Source organism: Perca flavescens, chromosome 20 (genome assembly GCF_004354835.1).
Source record: "Perca flavescens isolate YP-PL-M2 chromosome 20, PFLA_1.0, whole genome shotgun sequence".
Taxonomy (NCBI): domain Eukaryota; kingdom Metazoa; phylum Chordata; class Actinopteri; order Perciformes; family Percidae; genus Perca; species Perca flavescens.
The window spans coordinates 19,046,729-19,070,470 of NC_041350.1; the positions used below are offsets into that span (position 1 = coordinate 19,046,729).

General features: G+C 40.1%; 3 protein-coding genes across 8 annotated transcripts in view; 2 read left to right on the forward strand and 1 right to left on the reverse strand.

Annotated features, from left to right (window-relative positions):
• Positions 1-1,178: 1,178 nt before the first annotated feature.
• On the reverse strand, positions 1,179-15,813 carry kdm1a (lysine (K)-specific demethylase 1a). 4 transcript variants are annotated; one of them, XM_028565436.1, is made up of 22 exons: positions 15,292-15,813; positions 14,148-14,199; positions 13,299-13,589; positions 12,785-12,950; positions 12,157-12,290; positions 11,972-12,050; positions 11,766-11,858; positions 11,397-11,503; positions 11,027-11,108; positions 10,690-10,784; positions 9,737-9,754; positions 9,309-9,451; positions 9,078-9,168; positions 8,647-8,781; positions 6,760-6,833; positions 5,820-5,931; positions 5,482-5,614; positions 4,994-5,181; positions 3,487-3,601; positions 3,217-3,344; positions 2,523-2,669; positions 1,179-2,195 (listed from the first exon to the last, which is right to left on the reverse strand). In XM_028565436.1, exons 2-22 carry the CDS (start codon positions 14,190-14,192, stop codon positions 1,995-1,997), a joined length of 2,577 nt encoding a protein of 858 aa, XP_028421237.1. In that variant the 5' UTR covers positions 14,193-14,199; positions 15,292-15,813; the 3' UTR covers positions 1,179-1,994. The 4 variants fall into 4 exon arrangements, with proteins under 4 accessions (XP_028421237.1, XP_028421235.1, XP_028421236.1 ...); XM_028565434.1 differs by having other exon boundaries at positions 12,785-12,953; positions 15,292-15,812; XM_028565435.1 differs by lacking the exon at positions 15,292-15,813 and adding an exon at positions 15,042-15,060 and having other exon boundaries at positions 12,785-12,953.
• tmem30b (transmembrane protein 30B) lies at positions 15,460-20,065 on the forward strand. 3 transcript variants are annotated; one of them, XM_028565440.1, is made up of 8 exons: positions 15,460-15,741; positions 16,247-16,444; positions 16,735-16,842; positions 16,965-17,072; positions 17,356-17,446; positions 17,536-17,673; positions 17,966-18,172; positions 19,490-20,065. In XM_028565440.1, exons 2-8 carry the CDS (start codon positions 16,256-16,258, stop codon positions 19,666-19,668), a joined length of 1,020 nt encoding a protein of 339 aa, XP_028421241.1. In that variant the 5' UTR covers positions 15,460-15,741; positions 16,247-16,255; the 3' UTR covers positions 19,669-20,065. The 3 variants fall into 3 exon arrangements, with proteins under 3 accessions (XP_028421241.1, XP_028421242.1, XP_028421239.1); XM_028565441.1 differs by having other exon boundaries at positions 15,460-15,733; XM_028565438.1 differs by having other exon boundaries at positions 15,461-15,807.
• Positions 20,066-20,998: 933 nt separating this feature from the next.
• dync1h1 (dynein, cytoplasmic 1, heavy chain 1) overlaps positions 20,999-23,742 on the forward strand; it is a 32,861-nt gene continuing 30,117 nt past the window's right edge. Inside the window, exons 1-5 of the mRNA XM_028565442.1 lie at positions 20,999-21,391; positions 22,465-22,552; positions 22,753-22,926; positions 23,064-23,319; positions 23,433-23,619. Of these exons, the coding sequence (XP_028421243.1) occupies positions 21,142-21,391; positions 22,465-22,552; positions 22,753-22,926; positions 23,064-23,319; positions 23,433-23,619 (955 nt within the window). The 5' untranslated portion in view covers positions 20,999-21,141. The remainder of the gene's footprint in view (positions 21,392-22,464; positions 22,553-22,752; positions 22,927-23,063; positions 23,320-23,432; positions 23,620-23,742) is intronic.

Sequence of the window (23,742 nt, forward strand, 5' to 3'; positions counted from 1 at the left end):
TTTAGCATGCTAACAATTGCTAAATAGCACACACAAAGTACAGCTGAGGCTAATTAGTTTTGTGGGGTTTTAGTCATTAACAACAGGTATTGGACACACATACATTTTAAGCTGATGGTGGCCTGTCTGTACAAACGCTCATGACAATCTATCAAATAGCTATAGATATTTCAGTCTGGACCAACATTACCATCCATAAAGCCATGAAGCTCGAATAGCTAAAATATTGTAGCCTACTGACATTAAATGAAACCATTCTACAGTCAAAATGTAATCTCTGGATTTATTTTATATTTGATAATGGATGATGTAAAAAAAAATGCTTGAAAAAGCATGTGGGAGGTGTTAGCACCTGTGTTGATGTACATTCCACCACACACCTATGAATCACATGAGATGTGCCCAGACACGCTGTGGTATCTCATCCCAAGGACTCTAATAACATTCTACGTCTCTGCCTCTATCAAGTAATCAGTTGATGTGGGCTTAAGGCTATTATGAAAAATAACCTCACCAGTCAACAGTTACACATTGCTCTGAGCCCATGGTTTACCAGGGAGGTGAAAATACCTGAGTGCTGCAGTCCAAAACCTCAGCTCAAGTTACTGTTGTTACATCAAACAGCTCCTTTGGTCACGATAATAATAACCGCATCTCTGGAGGAATACAAGGCCTGTGGCACTCGAGAGTGCATGGAAAAAGAGGGGCACAGAGCCCTGAAATACAACTCCACAGAAAAGCTCATAGTTCATGGTTGACCATTTTAATCTCCGCCCTCATTCATAAGGTCCTCCACCATGTGGAGCTGCGGCCAGGGACCCTCAACACACACACACACACACACACACACACACACACACACACACACACACACACACACACACACACACACACACACACACACACACACACACACACACACACACACACACACACACACACACACACACACACACACACACACACACACACACACACACACACACACACACACGGTATCAGCCAGACCAGCAATGAAGGAGTGTCAAAGCAGAAGCAGCCATGTTACTTTTGTACATGCATGTACAAAATAAACTACACATGTGTAGGTGATAGGGCAGGAAGCACTTTGTTCCGTTTAAAAACCTTCAGAATTAGGCTGCATACACACCACATCACTTTCAAGGAGAACACGCTGATTTCAAGATACAATTTCTGTCTTCTTTTAATAACAAAACAACTGACAATATAAAAAAAAAAAGTATGTGGTGACAACCATAATAAAATACTTGAACTGCTATGGCAACAAAAACATTCACAATTCTTTCAACATATCTGTGTTTTTAACCTTTAATACAAACTATTTTCACTACACTCTGCAACCTAAATCATGTAGGAGGCATACAGCTACAGTACATAGCAATGTTTTAAGAATTAACACAACCAGCACAAGGCATTGAGATTGAAATTGCTACCAGGTTGGTCATCTGTTTTATATATCTGGCTCTAGGTTCTGTGTACATTAAGGATTTAGACAAGAGCATATAAATAGATGTTGGGTTTTGCAGACATGCTCCACAAATTAAATAGATATAATGCCATGCTTCTGTTTTTAAGACTGTGAAATCACACATTTCTAAAGAAGAGTTATATTACATTACTATGTAACAAAATTGGGATTTATTCTTTAGCATAGCCCAGTCTTTGTAGAAGCTTTGTAGTATCTGTCTCCATATTTAGCTGGAAATGTAAACAGTCACTAGCTTTCCAAAATAAGTCTGAGGAACTGAAATGCTCCAGTTAAGGAAACTCAATTTCACATCATACCTAAAGCCAGAAAATAAATTCTGTGTCAGTACTTGCATAAAGGCAATGATGCAAAGTGTTGTCAGGGACTTCCAAGACTTTTCACGTACAGAAATATCAGCAGTTTGTGGGTAAACTTTTGTATTTTCTTATTAACTGCTATAGTTGGTCCCGCGGTCCTGAGTTGGCAGGAACTGGGAGGGGCAATTTCAGACGCTGGGAGTGGGCTGAGCCTGCTGAGGGTTGCTGGCAGCTGTGGGAGTGGCTTGTCGGGGAAGTGTGTACATGGCACCCAGGAACTGATCTGCAATGCGTCCGGCCTCGCGGAGCCCGCTGAGCAGGGCGCCGTGAACTGTAGCGGGGTAATTCCTGATCGTGTGCTCCCCCGAGAAGAAGAGACGAGGGACAGGCTAAGAGGAAAAAAGAATAACCACATTGAGATCAATGTTGGATTGTCCCAACATAATAAGGAATTATAAGAAAGTAGGGGATTGGTGAGAGAAGAAAAAGTGTGGTAGTAAACTGTCAGAACTCATCAGCCAACACATAAATATGATTCAATCGGCATGTCAACATCAAAACACATTATATATATATATATATATATATATATATATATATATATATATATATATATATATATATATATATATATATATATATATATATATATATATATATATATATATATATAACTGACATTCTCACACAAACTCAACACTAGAGTGTGTGTTTACCTGTGAGGCTCCCGGTATAGCAGGGCCAGGTGTGATGGGTTGTGCCATAAGGTCATAGTCATTACCCGAAGAACCTGCTGCGACGTACGAGTAGGAGCCCCGGGCCCAGGGGTCTGCACGCCAACGAGTGACCACAGTTTCCTTTGGCTGCCATGACGACAAACAACACATACTTCTTAGGAGTTTCCATGATGATATTAGAGGGACCTGTAAACAGCTGGATGGAACAGTTCCAACGCTGGCCTCCATGCATATGATTTTATCCCATTTGAAACCATAAGCAAATGATTTATAACGACTGGTGGTTTGGATACGACTCCACTTGTAAGTGCCTTTCACATGTGCTCGCTGTGTAAAGTTGTGCTGGTTATGGGGGGAGGGGTCGATTTTAGAAACAGATTTCACATTCCACTCAAAGTAGTGGAAAAAAACAGAAAACACTAACGATGGAGCTTAAAAAAAATATAAATCAACCACTATTTTGCTGTAAACAACAAGCATGATGAAGCTGTAACCGAACAAAACTCTTGAATTATGTAGACATCGGGTTTGTGGCATGTGGACTTGTTTTCAAGTTAAAGAGTAACTCAAAGCAAAAGGTCAAGGCAAAGAAAGACAAAACTTGACAAACGTCACAGTGAACATTGATGGATTGGAAATAAGTCTTTGTCACAGATAATGCACAAACATGTACCTGTGGTACAGCGCTGCTTCCAAATATTCCTTTGAGAATGGCCAGGCAGCGTCCCACAATCACGTCATCACTGATGTTCTCCATGATGCCAGCGGCCTCACCAGCCATCAGAGCTAGCAGGATTGGGGCTATCAAGAGAAAAAGGCACTATTTGTTACAGTCTTTATATGAATGCATTAAGCGAGGCAAAGAGCATACTATACATGGACAGGAAAATATCTCAATACCACATCAATCTGCAGTGTCAAACTAAAAGGGATCTCGTGTCACCTTTGTAGAGGTTCCAGAAGAGGAAGAGTTCGCCCCGACTTGCAGTGGTGGAGCCGACATGACCAAACAGGTTGACGCTGGGATCCCAGAACACTCGGTCAAAACACAACACCACCTTCAAACAGGGAGGAGCACAACATACAAACAGTCACACAACATACAAACAGTCACACAACAATCAAAGTGCTTATTTTAATCAAAAGCTCAATGGCATGTGAAGCACATCTCAGGTTCAGTACATTGACTGCCATTGCTTTATGGTTATGCATGTATGAATGGTAGAGCGCCCTCTGCTGGAGACACAGCATTAGTAACAGCTCAGATTGCATAATAATGCAGTATTCTCCTCTGTGCTGCAGTAGAATTAGGAGATAAAGTACTCTGCTGCAGATGATGCTCAGCAACAGAGAGAGAGAGAGAGCTGGTGGGTCAGGAGTGACGCAGGATGAGCACTCCCACATGATCCGCTTACAAACACGCTGGCAAAAAGCACCTTTCACTCGCACGCCATCAGGCTCCGACTGCCTCTCCACTCCTACACATTAGACATTGCCCATGCCACCCTTAGATTCCCACTCCCCATCCTCCGTCTGAGGCCAGATGTAAACCAGGATAAGGCAGCATCACCTAGGCAGATTAGAGGAAGGAGGGAATTCCTTTGGCCTGAATCACTGTCTCTGTGCGAATACCTGTTTAGATTTTTCTGGGGAAGGAAGGGACAGGAAGGAGTTCATGCTGGTTGCTGCTGACTTATCAATTATTAACCCTAATGGACAATGATATATGAACCTGCAAGGAGAAAAAAAACTAATCGACACTATCGAGCTGCAAAGATTAATCGATTAGTTGTCAACTACTAAATTAATCACCAACTATTCTGATAATTGATTAATTGGTTTGAGTCCTTTTGTTATGAAGAAATAAAAATTATTATAATTATTATAAAAATTCTCTGATTTCACCTTCTTAAATGTGAATATTTTCTGGTTTCTTCATTACTCTATGACAGTAAACTGAATAATCTGAGTTGTGGACAAAACAAGAAATTTGAGAACTTCATATTGGGCTATGGTAAACACTGACCGACTTTTACCCTTTTTTCTGACTTTATTTATTGAATTATTTATTGGGGATTTTTAGGCCTTTACTGACAGGACAGCTGAAGAAATGAAAAGGGAGAGAGAGGGGGAATGACATGCAGCAAAGGGCCGCAGGTTGGAATCGGACCCGGGCCCGCTGCTTCGAGGAGTAAACCTCTATATATGGGTGCCCGCTCTACCAACTGAGCTATCCGGGGGCACCCTTTTTCTGACTTTTTATAGACCAAACAATTAATCGAGAAAATAATCGTCAGATTATTCGACAATGAAAATAATTGTTAGTTGCAGCCCTACTTCACTATATCAAACATATTCAGGTTTTACAACTAAAATATGGACAAATCAGAATGAGGTTAGTGATAGCAGGACAGAAGGAAACAAGGTCTGATAAATGCTTAGCACCGTACCTTATTGAGGTTGCCAAAGCCCATCCTCTGTATAGCCGATGTCTTCCACTCAGGCAGCGGGGGAACAAACTGCACAGCAGGCGGTTGCTGCTTCAACACGCCGAGAGGCAAGGTGCACAGCACAGCATCACACTTGTATATGAAGGTCTGGGTTGTAGAACGAGTGTTGACCGCTATCACCTCACAGCCTGTAGAATAAACAGATGAAGAACATTCATTGTACATCTATATGAAAGAAGAAACTTCATTATTCCTCACATACACATCGTACAGTACAATGTACAATCAGGAGCAGTGGACAACCAAACATTCAGCATCCTTGGGGTTCAGTGTCTTGCTCAGGACACTTTGACGAAGCCTGGGATCGAACCGCTAATCTCGTAGTTGAGGGCTGACCCACTCTACCTCTGAGCCACAGCCACCCATGTACATCAATCACAAAATCCATAGTAGAACTTGTGGCCAAAAGTGGCAGAAGACAAACGTACCAGAGGCTGTGTATCGGACCTGCCGCACTGCTGTGTTTAGTTTGATGTCCAAGCCTTCAGCCAGGGCCACAGGAACACAAGAGTAACCATTCCTTACTGTCAGGTGGCTGCCAGTGAACTCAAAGTCATCATCCTGTGGATAAATTAATAACCTGTCACCCCAGTGGCACAATTAACTACCTACTGTCCTAAAACAGACTGGCAGAAGCATCTCACAGTTAAATTAGCAATAACTTGTTATGCACATGGGACTGTAAGAGGCCTCAGGGTCTTTGCAATGGAAGACCATTGTTAGGACTACACAGTTATGACATTTCAAAATGGGTACATGTATATACCTGATCCCAATGCTTGAGAGAAAGGGTGGAGAGAGGCGTAGCGTTGGCAAACTCCAAGTTGGCAAAGTGCCAGTCAAGGATCTGCCGATCCCTGGATGACAGGTAAACATCACTGTGGGAAAGAAGGGAAGTAAAGAGACATGGTGATGTATACTGACAGCTATTCCGACATCGGAGGGACAGGTTTACTCATGCACAAGCTGAAAAAGCCTAACTCAAAACTGTCATTATACATATTTGAATACATAGCATTAACTGGAAACAAAAAAATAGGCAAATTGCCACAGGCATACACAGGTAAACATTGGTGTGGGATGCAGGGCTCCAACATAAAAAATATTTTTTATTACCATTAAGGACTATTTTCACTGCCGTACATAAGCTAATATTGCTTCAACATAGCCAGTCCAACATACTTAGCATGGATAGCCTCTGTTCCTATCTATTTCTATTCAAATAAGTGCTTCATGTAGTTATCTATTAAACCGAACCAATCCCGACCCTGGGATGTTTTTGCCTTAGGGTCTCAAACATAGTTTGAATAAATAAAGTTTTACTGGAAAAAACAAAATAGATACACATGTTAAAGATGTAGTCTTGGGCATTTCTAATGACAAAATAGAGCAAACAATTATATTATGTAGTGATTTGACTATTGTCCAGTAATGACATGTATCCCATGGATGTATATAGTTTTCCCGCTCATAATAAATTGTGATTTAACCGTTACACAAAAGAATGTTAAGAAAAGATGGATCAACAAATAGAGACCAGCTCAATTTTATTCTGGCCACTACACCCTCATCCACCCCTACTGGTTAACACACAGTGAATTGTCATGGCACTTTAACTAATGTGATACCAAATAAAATGAGGATTATATATATTTTTTTTTTTTTTTTTTAGGAGATTATGCTGAAACTTCAGAAGTATTGGTTACCTGGGTGGATTTGCCTCCAGCTCCTGAAGCTTCTCCTCCAGCTTAACCTGCATCTCCACCAACTCGTCATACTCCTACACAGAGACAAGGTAGACAGCAAGGACATGTATAAACATCTACATTTCATCCATGTAGTATCGCTGCTGGAACATGCGGATATAACGAGAATTCTTTTATTTTCAAGATTTTATGATACTGAATATTTATCTCAATGAAATCTAATGAGCTAAAACTAATGAGAAAATTAATTGAGATGCAAAACTGTTTTGTAACACTTTGAGCTGGTGAAGTATTTCACTAGGTAGGCGTGTGTGTGTGTGTGTGTGTGTGTGTGTGTGTGTGTGTGTGTGTGTGTGTGTGTGTGCACCCAGAGGGTTTCAGGTCATGCAGAAAGGACAAGCAGTTTTGACAGAATGGGCTGAGTCAACCTGTTCATCAGTTCACCACAATATAACCAACAACAGCAGCAGTGCAGAGTCCGGTAATACCTCCTACCACGCCAGGCCCCAGGACACAGCTACACTGAGTCAAGTCTAGAAAACTTTACGTCCCAATGAAGAATGCTGGAAAATAGGCTAGCAAAAATATCCTGACACAGCCTTAAAATCTTGGTATATGGTGTAGTCATGCATGTCATGAACACACACAATCTTAAATGCTATTTCTGTCTTACTGAAAGTGTGTGTGTGTACATCTGCAGACATAAAGACAGTCAGACCGTGATTCAAAGCCTTGAAGTGGTTTCTCAGACAGTGGATGGGTAGCAGACAAATTCAGTTTGACACCAGCTGTGTTTAAACTAACTAAAACATCCTTTTAAATACACACCTAGCAGTAGTGGAGGGGATTTATCTGAAGCAAAAATAAAACAGCAGCGCTCACTAATAATACATCCTACCGAGGCATTAAACCACTTAAACACAGCCTGTCTGGTTAACTTAAAGAGCATGACATTACAATTCTGTGAGCTATCCTGACCTAGTAGTGATAGGTTGGATATTTCAGCCTACATGTTTCAAGTGTATTTTATATGTTGTATGTAGGTTACTACACAGGAAGGTTAGTCTGGGGACAACCTTCACCCACAGGAATGTGTAGAATCTATTATGAGTTTGGGTACAACTTTCACAGAGAGGAATTGGAGCCAGGAATGTGAGAATCTATTAGGAGCACGTGCCATAAAAGGTGTAGTTTAAGAGTAAACTGTTCCAACTGAAATAGATGTCTCATGCTGTGTAAGCACGAAAAGTGTTTAAAAGGTATTCACTATGATGTACATGGGGTTCATCTTTGGGCAGACGTGTCTGTATGCTCATGGTTGTTCCAGTGTCATGAAAGTTTGTTCACTGTTTGAATAAAGCTGCACTTGATTTGTAATCATCGGACTGGTCGTCATCTTTGAGGTCTCCCAACATCATTTCTGAATCATCACCCGATATCAAGTAGTCCATAAAATATACATCGTACAAGCTAGTACTTCTGCATAATACTGCTACACATGATTTGATCTTCAGAACAAATACAATGTTTCTATTGTGGTGGTTGACCTTGAGACCTGCACATACACCTAATAATCAACAAAGAAAATCTAATATTGTTTCAAAGTAGTTCAAACTACAGCACCTGAAAGCACACACTACGTAATGCCCACAACACAACAACCACAGTTGGAAATAGTTAGCTTTTAAACTTCACTGTCTTCACTAGAGTATTCTAAGTCCTAAAGGCTGATTTCAGCCTGGAAAAATGAAAGCATCACATAAGAATCTGTTCTAGGCGACAATCAGTCTAGATAACTGCCCACAGCTTGTAAATATTTGTAACTTTCTTCTAGCTTTTGATGATAACATTTCTCTTTCTTTTATCTGAAACAGCGTTTGAGCTCACTTTGCAGAGCGCTGTGAGGTCACGGTGCTTGCTCTTCACAAGGAACTCAGCTGTGATATCTCTTGGTGGTTTGACTTCGCTGGCCTCTTTATACTGCTGATGGAGCTCCTTCACCCGTTCCTTAGTGGTCACCATCTAAAAAAGGGAGAGGGAGGAAAAGAGAGGGAGGGTAAGCCGGAAGTCACGAGATGATGGTGGATGCATATCAGCCTGAAATTGAAACCAGTAGCGTTCCAGTCTAAAGCCTGCTTTTCATACCATAACTTTTAGACTGCCATCAGATCTGCAAGGTCAGCAATTCACTACAAATATGTGGTTTGCAAGTTAAGTCTTGTGGCACTGTGGGAGATTCTGGCACCACCAATGTGATGGCATTATAAAATGTGTTTGGGACTACTGCTGGTCCCCCAAAAAACTTGACGTGTGCTCACCTTGTTGAGAAGATCTCGGAGATCTTCCTGAGTCTTTACAATCTTCTTCCAGTGTTCTATCTGCTCATCTTTTACATGCTTCTCCTGAAGCCTACACACACACACACACACACACACAATTAGAATGTTTGTGTGTATCTGTATACATCTCTTTTAGGGGTACACACATGCAGAATACATCTATCACCATCTCCTGTGTGTGAGCTCATGTAGTGTACACCATGTACTCACTGTATGACCACCTCCAGCGCCTGTCCCAGAGAAACAGGTTTGTTGTTCAGGAAGTTAAAGTCCAGCTGGTGACTGAGGAAGGAGGTGGCCTCCAGCAATCTGTTGAACTCCTGCTCCACCATCTCATCTTTTTCTTTTGGCACCTGGACGGACACAGACACATACACACAATCAATGACAGAAGTGATGGGATAGGAAAAAGAAACAGTAGGAAAAGCATGCTAAAGACGCAAGAAGTATTATAACTGGTACAATATGCAGAACTTCACTAGAAAATGTATGATGTTTTGTTTTGATGTCATTTATGGATCCAACTTGTAACTGAGTCTACTTCTCTTACTGGGACATGAATTTAAGTCACTGATTCACTAATATGAGCAGAAGAAGCATAGGTAAGGAATGTATTACATAAATAAACCAATACATACACTGGTGCACCGTTCACCCTTGAGTAGTTCACCAAAAGATTAACATGGAAGCGGTTGAGAAGACAAGAGGGGAGAGAAAGAGAACATATTAAGTAAACACAACTTCAACCTCAAACAGATTTTCACAAAAGTAAAACATGTACATTTAATTTGCCTTTTCCTGCAGAGGAGGAAACCAGTTACACATGATGTGGATGCTTCAAGAGCCCTGCTGGCTAGTCTCTACTTCAATAGAAGTGCCCCGAACATGAACCTAAACATCCTACTACTGTTGCTGCCACATGACGGACAGAACAAAAATGAGAGGGGAAAACTCTGTTTATTTCTAATTAAATGACATTAGGCTATATCTGTTTTCTGTTCTGCTCTAAAAGGAACTGGAGCTGTTGCTGAGGACACGCAACAGTAAGCAGTTAAATGAATCCACCATCCATTGTGTTTTTTTGGCTCATGGAAAGCCAGATCCCTGCCTCAGGACAACAATAAACCCAAACACAGAGCACTTCTATGCCAAAATGTAACTTGGATACACATGTCTAACGCAGCTGTAGCCAGAGGTTAGCTGTTTGATCATAGCTAAAAAATGTGAGTAGGACTGAAGCAGGTAGACAGTTTTCAGGCATCAGCTGGCTGGAGTAAATAACAAGCATGGCCCTGCTGCCATTAACCTCTTGCCACTGTTTTAACAACTTCTTGGCTTTCAGAGTAAACCTTGGATTTATGCAAATGACAATCAACAGAAAATGAAAACTTTTTACAACTACTGTAAATATTGAACCACTCATAAGGTAACTCTGGATTCCACTTGTTTGTATAGGAACCCCCCAGGAGCTTGGCTATGGCAGGATATTGTACAAAAGGCAAATCTCTGTATATTTGATTGATTGATTGATTTGATACTATAAATAAATAAATAAATTGAATTAATGATTAAGGAATGTCGTTATACTCACTGCCTGGCCATTGGCTTCATACAGTGGACACTTCTGTTTGATCTTGGCCAGCTCCATGTTAACCTGCTTGCTGATTACTGCCATGGGATTCCCTCCTGAACAAGCACAGACGCACACACAATTGACAATGACACAGCATAAACATGGACAATAACACCCTCTACAGGTAGATTTAAGTAACTGTAGAATATTAGCTGACTGTTAAAAGCAACTGCCTCAAAGCGTGAGTCTATGATGGTCTGTCATGAGAAGACACTAAAGGTTTATAGGATGCTTTGACTTGTCACGGTTGTGACTTCAGTATTCACATAAAAAATAAACTGGATCTGAATCTTACCCAGCCCTGTCACCACCATGGCTCCCAGATCAGCAACATAGTTGCCTTTTCTAAATGTGGCCACTCTGCCTCCAACACGGTCCTGCATGGAAAAAAACATTTCTATTGTAATATGATACACTTGTGCCAATTATAAACTTTATTACAAAACACAAGGTAAGTTAAGGTCACTGAATTGGTTAACATCTAAACCCTTTATACTGTATTATATAAAGTGTATAGAGGGTGGCACTAATCTCACTATGCTATCAATTATACAAATACAGTAAATGTTTTACACTCCTAAAATGATTTATACCAATAGCTGGTTAAGAAAAAACACAAATATACCTGAAATAACAGATTGATAGAAACCCTGTTGATGACCTACCCTGGCCTCCAAAACTGTAACATCCATCCCGAAGCTCTGTAGCTGCCTGGCTGCAGCTAGCCCAGACACACCTCCACCAATGACTATAACCTTCCCAGTCTTCTTAGCTGCAACAACAAGCAGAGAGTACATTACCTGGGTATCCTTACTACTGACCATTCCCAGGTCACTTTCTCTTAAAATGATTGCATCTACAAGCAAGAATAGCTACTAAATCCCAACGTTAGCAAAACAGATTTAGTTTTTTGGGGTATAAATCCAAGATACTTTGCCTTCAGACCAAAGTAAATTGTAGAAAACATAAATTGTACTAACATTTAGCTATTGGCTAGTGTTATTTTACCACTGCAATACATGAAGTGAACTTACTGGGCAAAGGCTTGACCCTCTTGTAAAGACCGAAGTTAATGAGACCATGCCTTTCTAAGTAGCTGTGTATTCTGTGGACCAGCACAGCATCACCTAAAAAGAGAATAAAAGCACACAAATCTCAACTTCTGTATGACTACATTATTCTTGTAAAAATAAATAGAATTAAAATGTAGAAAAATAAAATATAGATAATGTTTATTCACTGTTGTATGGAGCTTCAAGCTGCTGTGCTGTGGCCTCAAAGGTCAGCTGGATTTTAGGGTTGTCCAGCCACAGTTGGAGCTGCACGAGGTTAAAATGAATTAAGGCACACATGTAGGTTTAAAACTATGATCCCATAGTCCTTAGTTTTTTTAACACAAACTAATGTGTCTACACTTGCACTTACTGTACGGTTGCGGATATAGAGGAAGACCTTGTGAGTCTGCTGGGGACCGCTGATAATGTCAGGGAAGCAGGCGGCCTCCTGGGATGTCATACGGTCATGAGGAAGACGGCTCTGGAAAGCAGCTCCTTCTACGCCTAAAAATAAAACATATCTATCACTATTCTTTTTAAGATTATTTTTTGGGCCTTTCTGCCTTTATTTGATAGGACAGCTAGGTGAGAAAGGGGGGGAAGACATACAGGAAATTGTCACAGGTCGGATTTGAACCCTGGACCTCTGCATCGAGGCATAAACATCTCAGTATATGTGCACCTGCTCTACCCACTGATCCAACCCAGCCACATCTATTGTTATGCTATTAACAGCATTGAATTGTCATTTATGATCAATTCAAGACAAAAAAAAAATAGAAAAAGATGAGAGCATTCGTGTGCAATGAACTCCAAAATGTAATCAAACACAGGGTAACTGTGAAAGACACAGCCTTCACATTAGTAGAGAAGAATCTCTGCATTCTGGCCTAAAGAAAAGATCAGGCTTTTTATTACACATTTTGAGTTTCTTTCCTCAACAAAAACATCAGATTCATTTTACTGCTTTGTTATAATTAATCAAGTTTCAGACTCACCAGATGGCTCCTCTGGTTCACTGTCATTCTCTTCTTCTGGTGGTGGAGGTGGTGGAGGGATGACCTGCTTCCTCTCTTTCTCTGCCTTGGCATTCCTCTCCTCCTCAGAGTAATATTCGTCTTCCGACAGATTAGCCAGGCTCTCGTCCATCTCGCGGTACTCCACCTGCAACGGTAGGCACAATAAAAGCATCATTAAAACCAGCGTTGCCATCAATTGGTCGGTGTGCTCCCACGTTACAAGTGCCAAAACCTTTCTGGGAATAGGAAACAAATATCATAAACATCATGCTGCAAAGATGATGAGAAATGACCTCTGTTTGCTAAATTTAGATTGAGATCAATATTACACCTAAGGTTTTAATGATGATACATGTATTGATCCTTTAAAGCAAACAAATGGTCATGAAAAACTGTAAAAATCCTTTTCCATTTCAATTTTCACTCATCAAATCAGTTTTGGCAGAATCTTGTCCTCCCAAAGCAGGAGGAAGCACAACCCTAAAATATTTACTTTTGCTCGCTTGCGACGACTTGTTCTGCGAACTTCAGCTGAGTCTTGGTCTGCCCCCCCCGGGCCTGCTTGGTGAGGCAAAGGAGCTCCTCCAGGTTCCCCACTAGGGGATGACCTCTCCTTTTTCTTTACATCCATAGGGCCTGCCGCTGAGGGCGATGGACCAGTCTGGGCATCACAAACCGGGGCCCTATCCCCTCCCGCTGCTCCCGCAGAAGATGAAGAGGAGGAAGATGAGCCAGCGTCTGACTTCTTGCTAGACAGCATTATGGAGGATGTTGGAGGCCTCTCCTGAACAAAGGAGGAACAGAAATTTGATGAAATTCACCAAAATAAAACATACTATAATCCCAAGTTAGAATGTAGGGTCAATGGTCGAAATTTGAATGTTCAAAATAGAAAAATCAATGAAAAAAAGATTTCAAAATATTCCTAAAAGAAAAGATGAAAATGATCAAGTGTGGGTTGTGCGGCAGCCAAACAATTTTTATTTATTTTTTATTTATGTTTGTGCCCATTTCTAAATTTGTTTGAAATGTATAGGCTACAATAGTTCAAATGTAAAATCTACAAATTCCATGCCAAATGGTTACATACACTTACTAGTGGTTTTCATACAAATTAGATCCAAGCAGAAAGATTTGCTTACAACCCTCTATGTCAGCTGGTTACTTTGCTTTTGGGGGCAGTGAATGCACCTGCAACAAAAGGCTAACGTCCACCAAACAATGTCGGCCTTTGGGAGATGCTCCACCCAAAAATGTCACATCTGCTTCGCTGGATGATTTAAGTAACGTTAGCTAATGAATGTCATGGTTTATGAAATGAGGACTCCATGGTTATAGTAACCTTTTCTTGTTTTACCCATTTCTCCGTGCACCTGGTAATATCCATTCAAACACTAAGAAATGAAGACAGAACCAGAAATAGAGTTACGAACAGGACCAACTGGACAAAACATGTTGGCCTTTCACATTACATCCATTGAGATTTAGCTAAACATTTTTGAAAACATATACATATATATATATATATATATATATATATATATATATATATATATATATATATATATATATATATATATATATATATACACACACATATATACACATATATACACACACACATATATACACATATATACACACACACACATATATACATATACACACACACACACATATACACACACACACACATATACATATATATACACACACACACACACACATATATACACACACACACATATATATATATATATATATATACACACACACATATATATATATATATATATATATATATATATATTTTTTTTTTTTTTTCCTGAATATTACAAGGGAATCACATCAAATGTGTTTCGCCGTAGCTCAGTGGTTTATCAGGATTGGCAGAAGTGAGAATAACCACTCGAGAAAACCTGAAAGAGCTAAACGCGTGAACCCTGGTGTTCATTTGATTAATTCATTTAAACAGGACAGCCGTTCGTCAGACACCTTTGTTGTGCCAAGACTGTTATTGCTAGTAGTTCCTAGATTGCCAACCGGATCAAATGTGACTTTTGTTAGCTAGCAAGCTGCAAAGCTAGCAGCAGAATGGTAACGTTAGCTATGGCTATCCACGTTAGCTTGCGTTAGCTAACGGTGGCTTTGTTTCTTGACAGCGACTTGCATATAGCACAGATACATATAATATTATATTCACTTAATATGATTGCAACAAAGCGGTATTACACACATTGTTTGGATCGCTTCTAAATGAAATTTCTTCTGAATTTACATTACGAGACCATGCTATGTTAGCTAACGCCGCTAACAATGAGACATGTAGCACCAACATTGGCAACAGTAGCAGGTGCACCGGCTTCGCTTCCAAAAGGAATCTGCATTTCTAAACTGACCGAATGTTAGGCAGACTTCCCTACACCAGGGAGCATGTTTTGTTTTTTTATGAATGCGAGCATAAATATTGAAAATATTAATATTACCTTTAAGTCCTCCGAAGATGTCAACACAAAGACGGCACAGTAGCAGGTCTCCTTTCAATGAACTCTGATGTGATTGGTGGATCGAAAACGTTACGCTGTACCACTCAGCGAAACGATTGGTCAGAATTATTGTCAATCAAAAAGTAGGCGGGGATTTAATACTCAAAGCTACTGCAATGAATCTATTTTTTTTTTTTTAGTTTATCGGCTTTGTTTTTCAGGATATAGATGTAAAACAATTTGGTTTAAAGTTTCCCTTTTGTTGCTGGGGATCGGGATTGGGATTCAGCGTATCAGAACCGCTTATCTTCAGTCTATCGAGTCGACAAACTGCTCCCAGTTCTGAAAACAAACTGACGTCAGTCTGGAGGAAGAACCTTCTTTTACTGTCTACGGGAAGAACGGTGTGTGCAGGGAGGTGGGGATCTACCTAGCTAGACAGGTAAAAAGGTGAGCGCTGTCGCGACTACTACGACGTTTTGACTCCTTTGTTCCTCCATTTTGAGCCGACTGTGTGTAAGTATAACAACTAAAATCTAGATGTCGTGAATATATAGGCGTCTGTGCCTCACCTTAACCATTTAGCTTTACCAGCATGTTTTAAAGTGAGCGAAAATCATAGGCTAAAAGTCTGTATGTGTTTTGTTCTTGGCTTATTTGTCTTTTTGGTAGCTAGTTAAGATTCAAGATTTTTTTTTGTGTGATAAAGACTTTTAGGGGTGGGGCATTTAAACTATAATGCAATCTCGTAGCCTAATTCAAAATGAGAGTAAGGACTTGACGTAGCAGACATGGGGAATTCTTTAGTGTAAATAAAGGCTCATTAGAGTGTTTCGTATGTTGCCCATGGCTATTAGGGCCTAATACACTTAAAGTAATGTACATAGGCCTGCTTAGGCTACTACAAACAAAGTAGCCTACAAAATGGTGAGCTGTTTAACAATTTATCCAACAGAACCAAAAAATGGTCAAAGAAGAGCAGGAGTTGGCCAACCGGCCTGACAACACGGCCTTCACTCAGCAGAGGCTTCCGGCATGGCAGCCCATGCTCTCCGCTGGCATTGTCATCCCAGGGTTTGTCCTCATCGGCCTGGCATTCATTGGCATTGGCGTCGCTCTCTTTGTCACTTCACGGAGCATCCAGGTGTTGGAGGTATGACTGTGACCACCGAACACACCAAGCATTTAGGGGGCATGTTGGAAATCAATGGTCAGACATCACCAGCAAAAAGGGAGGAAGAGACAGTAAACATGTGTTAACTGGATTGAAACATAGGGGTTGAAAGGAAACAAACCTTAATAAAACAATCCCTGTTTTCATTGTTGAGATAAACTGAACTGTACACTGTCTGTTCACTTGTAAGCAATATCACACTGAGTTCAAAGAGATAGGTGTTGTAGCCATCAATAATTAATAACCTTTCTTTGTTCTTTCCTACACAGCTCGACTACACTGGGCTTGAGCAAAACTCACCATGCTTTAAGTGCACTTACCCAAATGTCTCAAACTGTGTGTGCGACCTGGACTTCTCGATTGACAGTCTATTTAAGGTAGTAGCATTGTAGCTTTGCACAAACGCACTCGCATACATACAAACGGTAATACAGTTTAAGTGTACTCCTGCTGCCAACACTTGACGGCTGTGTTTTTGTGATTCTGTTTTTCTCCACAGGGAACCGTGTTCTTTTATTATGGTTTGTCCAACTACTTCCAGAACTTCAGAAAGTACGGTGTGTCCAAAGATGACGTGCAGCTGTCTGGAGACCTGACTAACTTTAAAGTGGGTTAACAACCTAGGATATTGAAGAAAAACACACACACACACACACACACACACACACACACCACTCTGGTTTTAATTTCTATGGGGAAAAACTAAATTTGTTCTCAGTTGGAATAAAAATACTTTAAAGGAATGGAAAGCATAATGGAGTACAAATATGCTAAGTTGTCCCCTTGCTTCAACATATCGGTATCTCATGCCGTTGCCCATCTGTCATATAAACTAAATATCTGAATATTTATTTGAGCAATAAAAACACTGTTCTCTGTCTCTCTTGAAGAGTCCCAGTGACACCTGTTCACCCTATGTGTATGACCGCAACAACCAACCAATTGTACCGTGTGGATCAATTGCAAACAGCATGTTCAATGGTATGTAAAAACATTTAAATTCATTTGGAATTAAGTTTTATTTGCTGTGTTATGGAAGTACTAATTATTGTACTGTTTTTTTTTTAAAGACACCTTCCAACTATTTCAAAAAATCAATGGAACAAAGACACTGGTGCCCTTTGATGGAAAAGGGATTGCTTGGTGGACCGACTACAACATCAAATACAGAAACCCCAGCGTCACACCTCTGAAGAACGCATTCAACAGTAGTTACTTACTTTACTTGCTGTCTGTTCTATTTAAGTAGTGCTAGTCTGCAGATTAATTGTCTTTAATGAGGGGTTCCCAGTCTGCTCAAAAATAATTTGGTGCTCACAAGGATTTTACAAAGTGGTAAAGGAGTTTTATTGAAGCCTGCCTAGTATTGTGGATGAAAGGAGTAACTTAGTTTAGTGCAGTGAATAAGGGGTCCTTTTTAGATGAAATCACATTTAATATAACGTGAATTTAAAATTATGTTTGAAAAACATGACCGCTGATTAAAAGTTTGACTTCCAGGTACCGTGAAACCCATATTTTGGTCCAAGCCTGCGTATGAGTTGGACACATCAGATCCTGCTAACAATGGCTTCATCAATCAAAATTTCCTGGTGTGGATGAGGAGGGCGGCCCTGCCAAATTTCAGAAAGCTCTATGGGCGTATCGACGAGGGTGTTTATGCACAGGGTCTTCCAGCTGGAAGTTACTCCCTTGCAATTACCTACAGTATCCTTTTTATACACGTTACAGATTCTGGGATGATTTTGAGGATGGTGCTTGGATGTATGGGCAGTTATGTTTGTTGAGCGTGAGTCCTGTGTTTGAAGAACACTGGGGCATGTAGGCAGCAGCAGCAGCAGCAGCAGCTGCTGTCAGTAGTGCCAAGTGAATGACCATCAAAACTATTAAACAAAGGCCTATCTTAAATTATTTTCATATATATCTTTATTTTTATTAAAATACATCACTGAGTGAGCAATCAAATATCTTGCAAAACCACTTTTAAAATAATTGTATTTTAATCAATATTTAGAAATTATTCACATGAAAGGGGTGATAAGTTATTCAAAGGCATCACTGTGTAAATGTGTCCTTTTCACATTGTTGTATGACACACTGTGCCATTCCTTGTGTTGGGTATGTGGAAGAGGATGCTTTTTACTTATTTTAAACAGCATATAAGTCTGGGTAATTAATCTTATGCTTTAAACAAGAACATGTGTGGTTAAAGGAGTTTTAAACGGTTCCATCCTCATGAGATTTACTAAGCTTGAAATCTACATAAAGGGGTCAGCCATGGACTTGGTCACATGTTTTTTGTGTCATGTTAGAACAACAGCAACTTGGTTTAACTTGTTTCACAGGTTGGGTGTGGTCCTGTTTTAACTTGGGCAGAGGGAATGCAATGATTCAGCAGTTCCTAAAGTTAAGGAAAAACAAGGCAAATTTTCTGACACATGTAAATGTACTACGCAAATAATCTTCATGTAATTTAATCACGGTCTACCTGAAGCCATGAAGGCCTATGTAAATACCTCAAAGACATTTAGAATTTGCATTAAGGATCATACCACTGTGTTTCCAAGTTTAAACCTTAACTACTTGTAAATATTACCAATTTTAAGGCAAACCAGACAATTTGTGTTGATTGGATTAATTTTTTTCTACAGTTTCAGACCATTTCTATTCTTTTGTGTAAACATTAGAAATCAATTCTTTGAATATTGAGCCTTGGTTCAGTTGTCATCTATCACAGGCAGTTTAAAAACATATTGCTTTGACAAGTTTACACTGCAATAAGTCATTAGAATAATGTAAACTTGGATGGATTATACTTAAATGTATTCAAAATTAAAGCACAGTCAAATGTACATGATTAGTAGTAAATGGGTTAAAACATACAAAACCAGTGGTAGTTTTTATACAGTATCTTAACAGTTTTGTATATTTAATACTACAGTGAAGTATTGGCACATGGTCACTTCTTTTTCTGAAATTACGTGTTTCCATTTTTGCTGTAAATCCTTAACATTTGTCCCCCAGACTATCCTGTTTTGAGCTTTGGTGGGAGAAAGAAGGTAGTGTTCAGCAACGTGTCCTGGATGGGTGGCAAGAATGAGTTCCTGGGCATTGCCTACCTTGTGATTGGTTCACTGTGCGTCTTAATGTCCATAGTCATGCTCATCGTCTATGCTAAATTCAAGTTTCCTGAGGAAGACTGAGTGCCTGGTCATTGTCTGTTGTTTGCTGAAGGTTTATCTACTTTATCAACAGTTTTTCTTCTTCTTTTTTCCCTTTTTACTTAATGGGATGATTAAAGCACAGTACAGATGCTCACACAAAGGGGAGCATAGAGCTGGACTCCACCCAAGAACACGTGTTATTCTGGACATGAAGATGTATCCTAAGGTGTAGAAGAAGCCTGGTGTTATTTTTGTGAGACAAGACTTGACACTGGAATTTCCCCATGACTGCAAAATGGGATGATTTCCAATATGGGTACATGTACTTGTCTGTAAGCAGCTGCAAGAGGTGTCTCTTAAATCAGTGCATTACATCATCACACAACTAGTTGCCTCCTCATTTTATGTCAGTAATACAATTAAAGCTATAAACCATTTGATAAGCCATATGATACTGAACAAGACTTTACACTTGATTGTGAGATGTGTAGCTTAGCTTGGAAATAATGCTGTAAAATGTGGGAATATTAACTCAGGGATCTTGTTTACAGGCTATGCAAGCTTATGTTTTAACTCTTACTATTGTTTTAGAGATTTTACTTCATGTTGATATTTATTTAATAAAACAACATCAAAACCATTCCTCTCTGTCTTATTAGGACATTTAAGTTCCACAGGAAACTGCAATTGTGTTTACATAATTTGTAACCGTCTATGCTGGATTCTATGGAAATGTGGGCTTTTCACTGTCAGTAAGCAAAGTTTTATCCTAACGTCTTTATTTAGATTTTAGAGGTCTTCAATTTCAGTTTTTCAAATCTAGTACATTTCTGCAAGCTTTTTGGGCTTTGTTGGTCTGCTTTCTCAGCTGACTCAAGTCCAAGCTCCATGTGCTCTTTTATTCTGGATGGGTTGGATGTTTGGGTAAAATATGTAGAAGCAATAAACAACCTTTTATAAGATGCATAACAAATCCATACATTAATAGCATTCATTTGTGATAGCATGAGTCTGCAAAAAGTGAACTAATGCTAATGCCAGTCAAATTGTGACAGAAGTTGTAATTATCTTGAGGCAAATCTAAGTATATTATAATTTATTACTGAATTAGTAAAACCATTATTAAAGGTTTATCACTGTTCATATTAACTGTTGTAAAATCTGTATTGTTGTAGCTAAAGATCTTTATAGCTGAATCATTGGAGGCAACTCCCTTTCCCCCCCTATCTGTCATACACGGTTAAAACGAAAGAGAGAAAACAATATTCATTCGATTGCATTGTGGGTATTGTAGTTTTCAGCATTCATAGTCCAGTGATGTACCCAACCTCTCAAACGACAAGTACCACAATCCATTGCACAAATAAACCAGACGTCCACTGATGCGGCGTTTTGACAGCGGCAGTCAGTCTCTGAGCAGCTCGGTAGACGCTGCAGCCAGCAACATAACATTAGCCTCGCTTCTTTGTTCACTTTCACACGGCTACAGGTCGTTGTTGACCGCTTCAAAGAATGTCTGACGGTGGGGGGACAGAGGAAAACTCAGGCACCATGGAGGTGTCGGCCGTTCAGACGGTCGCTGATACATCGGTGCTGCAGAAGCACATGAGGAAATTGGTACCGTTGCTCCTGGAAGATGGCGGCGATGCCCCGGCCGCACTGGAAACCGCCCTGGAGGAGAAGAGCGCAGTGGAGCAGATGAAGAAATTTCTGGCCGATCCCCAAGTGCACACCATATTGGTAGAGCGAAGTGCTCTTAAAGGTACATTTAGCAATAAGTGGTCAGCTAGCTGGCTAACAACATTATTTGAATAACCGGACTATTACTAATTCGTACAGTGCAAACGTAACGCAATGAGTCTGCATTAACGTTAACTAGCTGTTAATTTCGTCTCCAACAAAATGGCTTTAAACCCAGTGTTAGCTTAGTTGACTTTGTATGAGAGTTGGTATTAGCCTATTTGACAGCAATGTTAACTTAGCTTGCATTCTCAATCCATCACATTGTTAAATTTTAAGGCAACTTCGCCACAATAGGTGGGCAAGAGATAACCGAGCCAATGACAACACAACGCACTCCAATGAAGGTGTCCAAATGTTTGCTTTCATTTTAAGCAGCAGTTAATACATATTTAATAATTTGTGCTATGGTAGCGTAGAATTGAATGCAAGTTACTTGTTGACCAATGACTGTGCCACAGTGCTTATAACAACACAAGCCCTAATTTGAAAAGAAAACCCCCCAAATCGTTTAACATTCAAAGAGAATGAATTATTTGTAATAACTGCAAGTCATTTTGTGTGCACCTTCTTGGGTGTTTATCACGTGAAACCGCTTGTGTCAATGAACACAGTATCTTCAGTCTTCTCCAGGCGAATTAATCCTGAGCTTTAGAGCCGCTTGCCCCTTCCTTATGTTTTATGAGTGCTGAACATTGATCCCTTGATACTGCACATGACGAGCCACTGAGTCTAAGCCTGCAGGGTTTGGATTCTATCCATTTTCTTGCACTGAAAATACTGATGCTGCAATGCAGAAGGTGCTGTTTCTTTTCCTACATGCCATGAACAACAAAGAAGGGTGGGGACATAGATGGAGGGATGGATGTCAGATTGTCATCCTACTGTGACATAGCTCATTATATTCTGATAAACTCGACTCCTGTCTAGCATCCAAATATTTTTTTTTTTTACCATCAATAGCCGCGGATTCATTTTGTTTGCCTTGAGCAATCAGTCCTTACTGCTAAAATCGGCAATGTGAAGAATATTTCATTATTTTATGAGTTGATAACTTGTTCAGATAAGACTTATTTTTATGTATTCTTCACACAGAGGATGTTGGAGATGAAGGAGAGGAGGAGAAGGAATGCATTACTTATAATATCAGCACTGACATACACTACGGGATAAAGTCCAACAGGTAAATGATGCATCTAATGCACTGAACATAGGTCTTCTTTTCAGCCATGCAATTCTATTTGATTTCATCAGTAAAACTAAAAAAGTCTCCCTTTCTTTATATTTACCTGTACTCCTAAAGATAATTTTTTTTATTTACTGCATATCACTCCGCTTCTACTTAAGTTCTGTTAATTCTCAACTGAATATTCTTCCCTGCAGCTTGGCTTTCATCAAGAGGGCAATCGTCATTGATGCAGACAAGCCCATATCAACCCAAGTTCGAGTTCTGACCTTGAGTGAGGACTCTCCCTACGAGACACTCCATTCTTTCATCAGCAATGCTGTCGCTCCTTTCTTCAAGTCCTACATCCGCGAGTCTGGCAAGGCAGACAGGTAATCCTCAAAATGTGTCTTGTATTTAAATAAAAACCTTTCCTCAAGTAAACTGGATCATGAACTCTGTTTGGAGAAATAATGTGACTTTGATGGGAGAATTCATCTGCAATATCATCTCTGTCCTAACCTTCTAGAGATGGGGATAAGATGGCTCCATCAGTGGAGAAAAAGATTGCTGAGCTGGAGATGGGCCTTCTCCACCTGCAGCAGAACATTGAGATTCCTGAGATCAGCCTGCTCATCCACCCCATCATCACAAACATCGCCAAGCAGTGCTATGAGCGCGGGGAGAAGCCCAAGGTCACAGACTTTGGCGACAAAGTGGAGGACCCAACCTTCCTTAACCAGCTGCAATCTGGAGTCAACCGTTGGATTAGGGAGATCCAGAAGGTAAAAGGCTTTCCCATATTTGTTTTTCAAATTTCATAACGGTTGTATGGAAAGTTGTTTTTTTTTTTACTCACCACTGGGTTTATTTGTCTCCTCCACCCACCCTTTATCAGGTGACAAAGCTTGATCGTGACCCAGCTTCCGGTACAGCCTTGCAGGAGATCAGTTTCTGGCTGAATCTGGAGCGAGCACTCAACAGGATCCAGGAGAAGAGAGAGAGCCCCGAGGTTCTGCTCACACTGGATATCCTCAAACACGGCAAACGTTTCCATGCTACTGTCAGCTTTGACACCGACACTGGTGAGTGACAACCCGTTGAAACAAAATTTTCCTGGTCTTGTTTCGATAACGAGCCAAACGATACCCAACCCTAGTCTTGTTTCACGTCTGCTGCCTTTTCTGGCGTATTGTTTATACAGTATG

Coding starts and splice junctions, on each gene's coding strand:
- tmem30b (XM_028565440.1), top strand. CDS start 16,256: ATGGTCAAAGAAGAGCAGGAGTTGGCCAACCGGCCTGACAACACGGCC. Junction 16,445..16,734: donor GGAGCATCCAGGTGTTGGAG/GTATGACTGTGA, acceptor TTTCCTACACAG/CTCGACTACACTGGGCTTGA. Junction 18,173..19,489: donor CTCCCTTGCAATTACCTACA/GTATCCTTTTTA, acceptor TTTGTCCCCCAG/ACTATCCTGTTTTGAGCTTT.
- kdm1a (XM_028565434.1), bottom strand. CDS start 14,192: ATGGATATTACCAGGTGCACGGAGAAATGGGTAAAACAAGAAAAG. Junction 6,834..8,646: donor ACCTCACAGCGCTCTGCAAA/GTGAGCTCAAAC, acceptor GTCTCTGTGTAG/GAGTATGACGAGTTGGTGGA. Junction 3,602..4,993: donor GCTTTGGCAACCTCAATAAG/GTACGGTGCTAA, acceptor CCCTGTTTGAAG/GTGGTGTTGTGTTTTGACCG.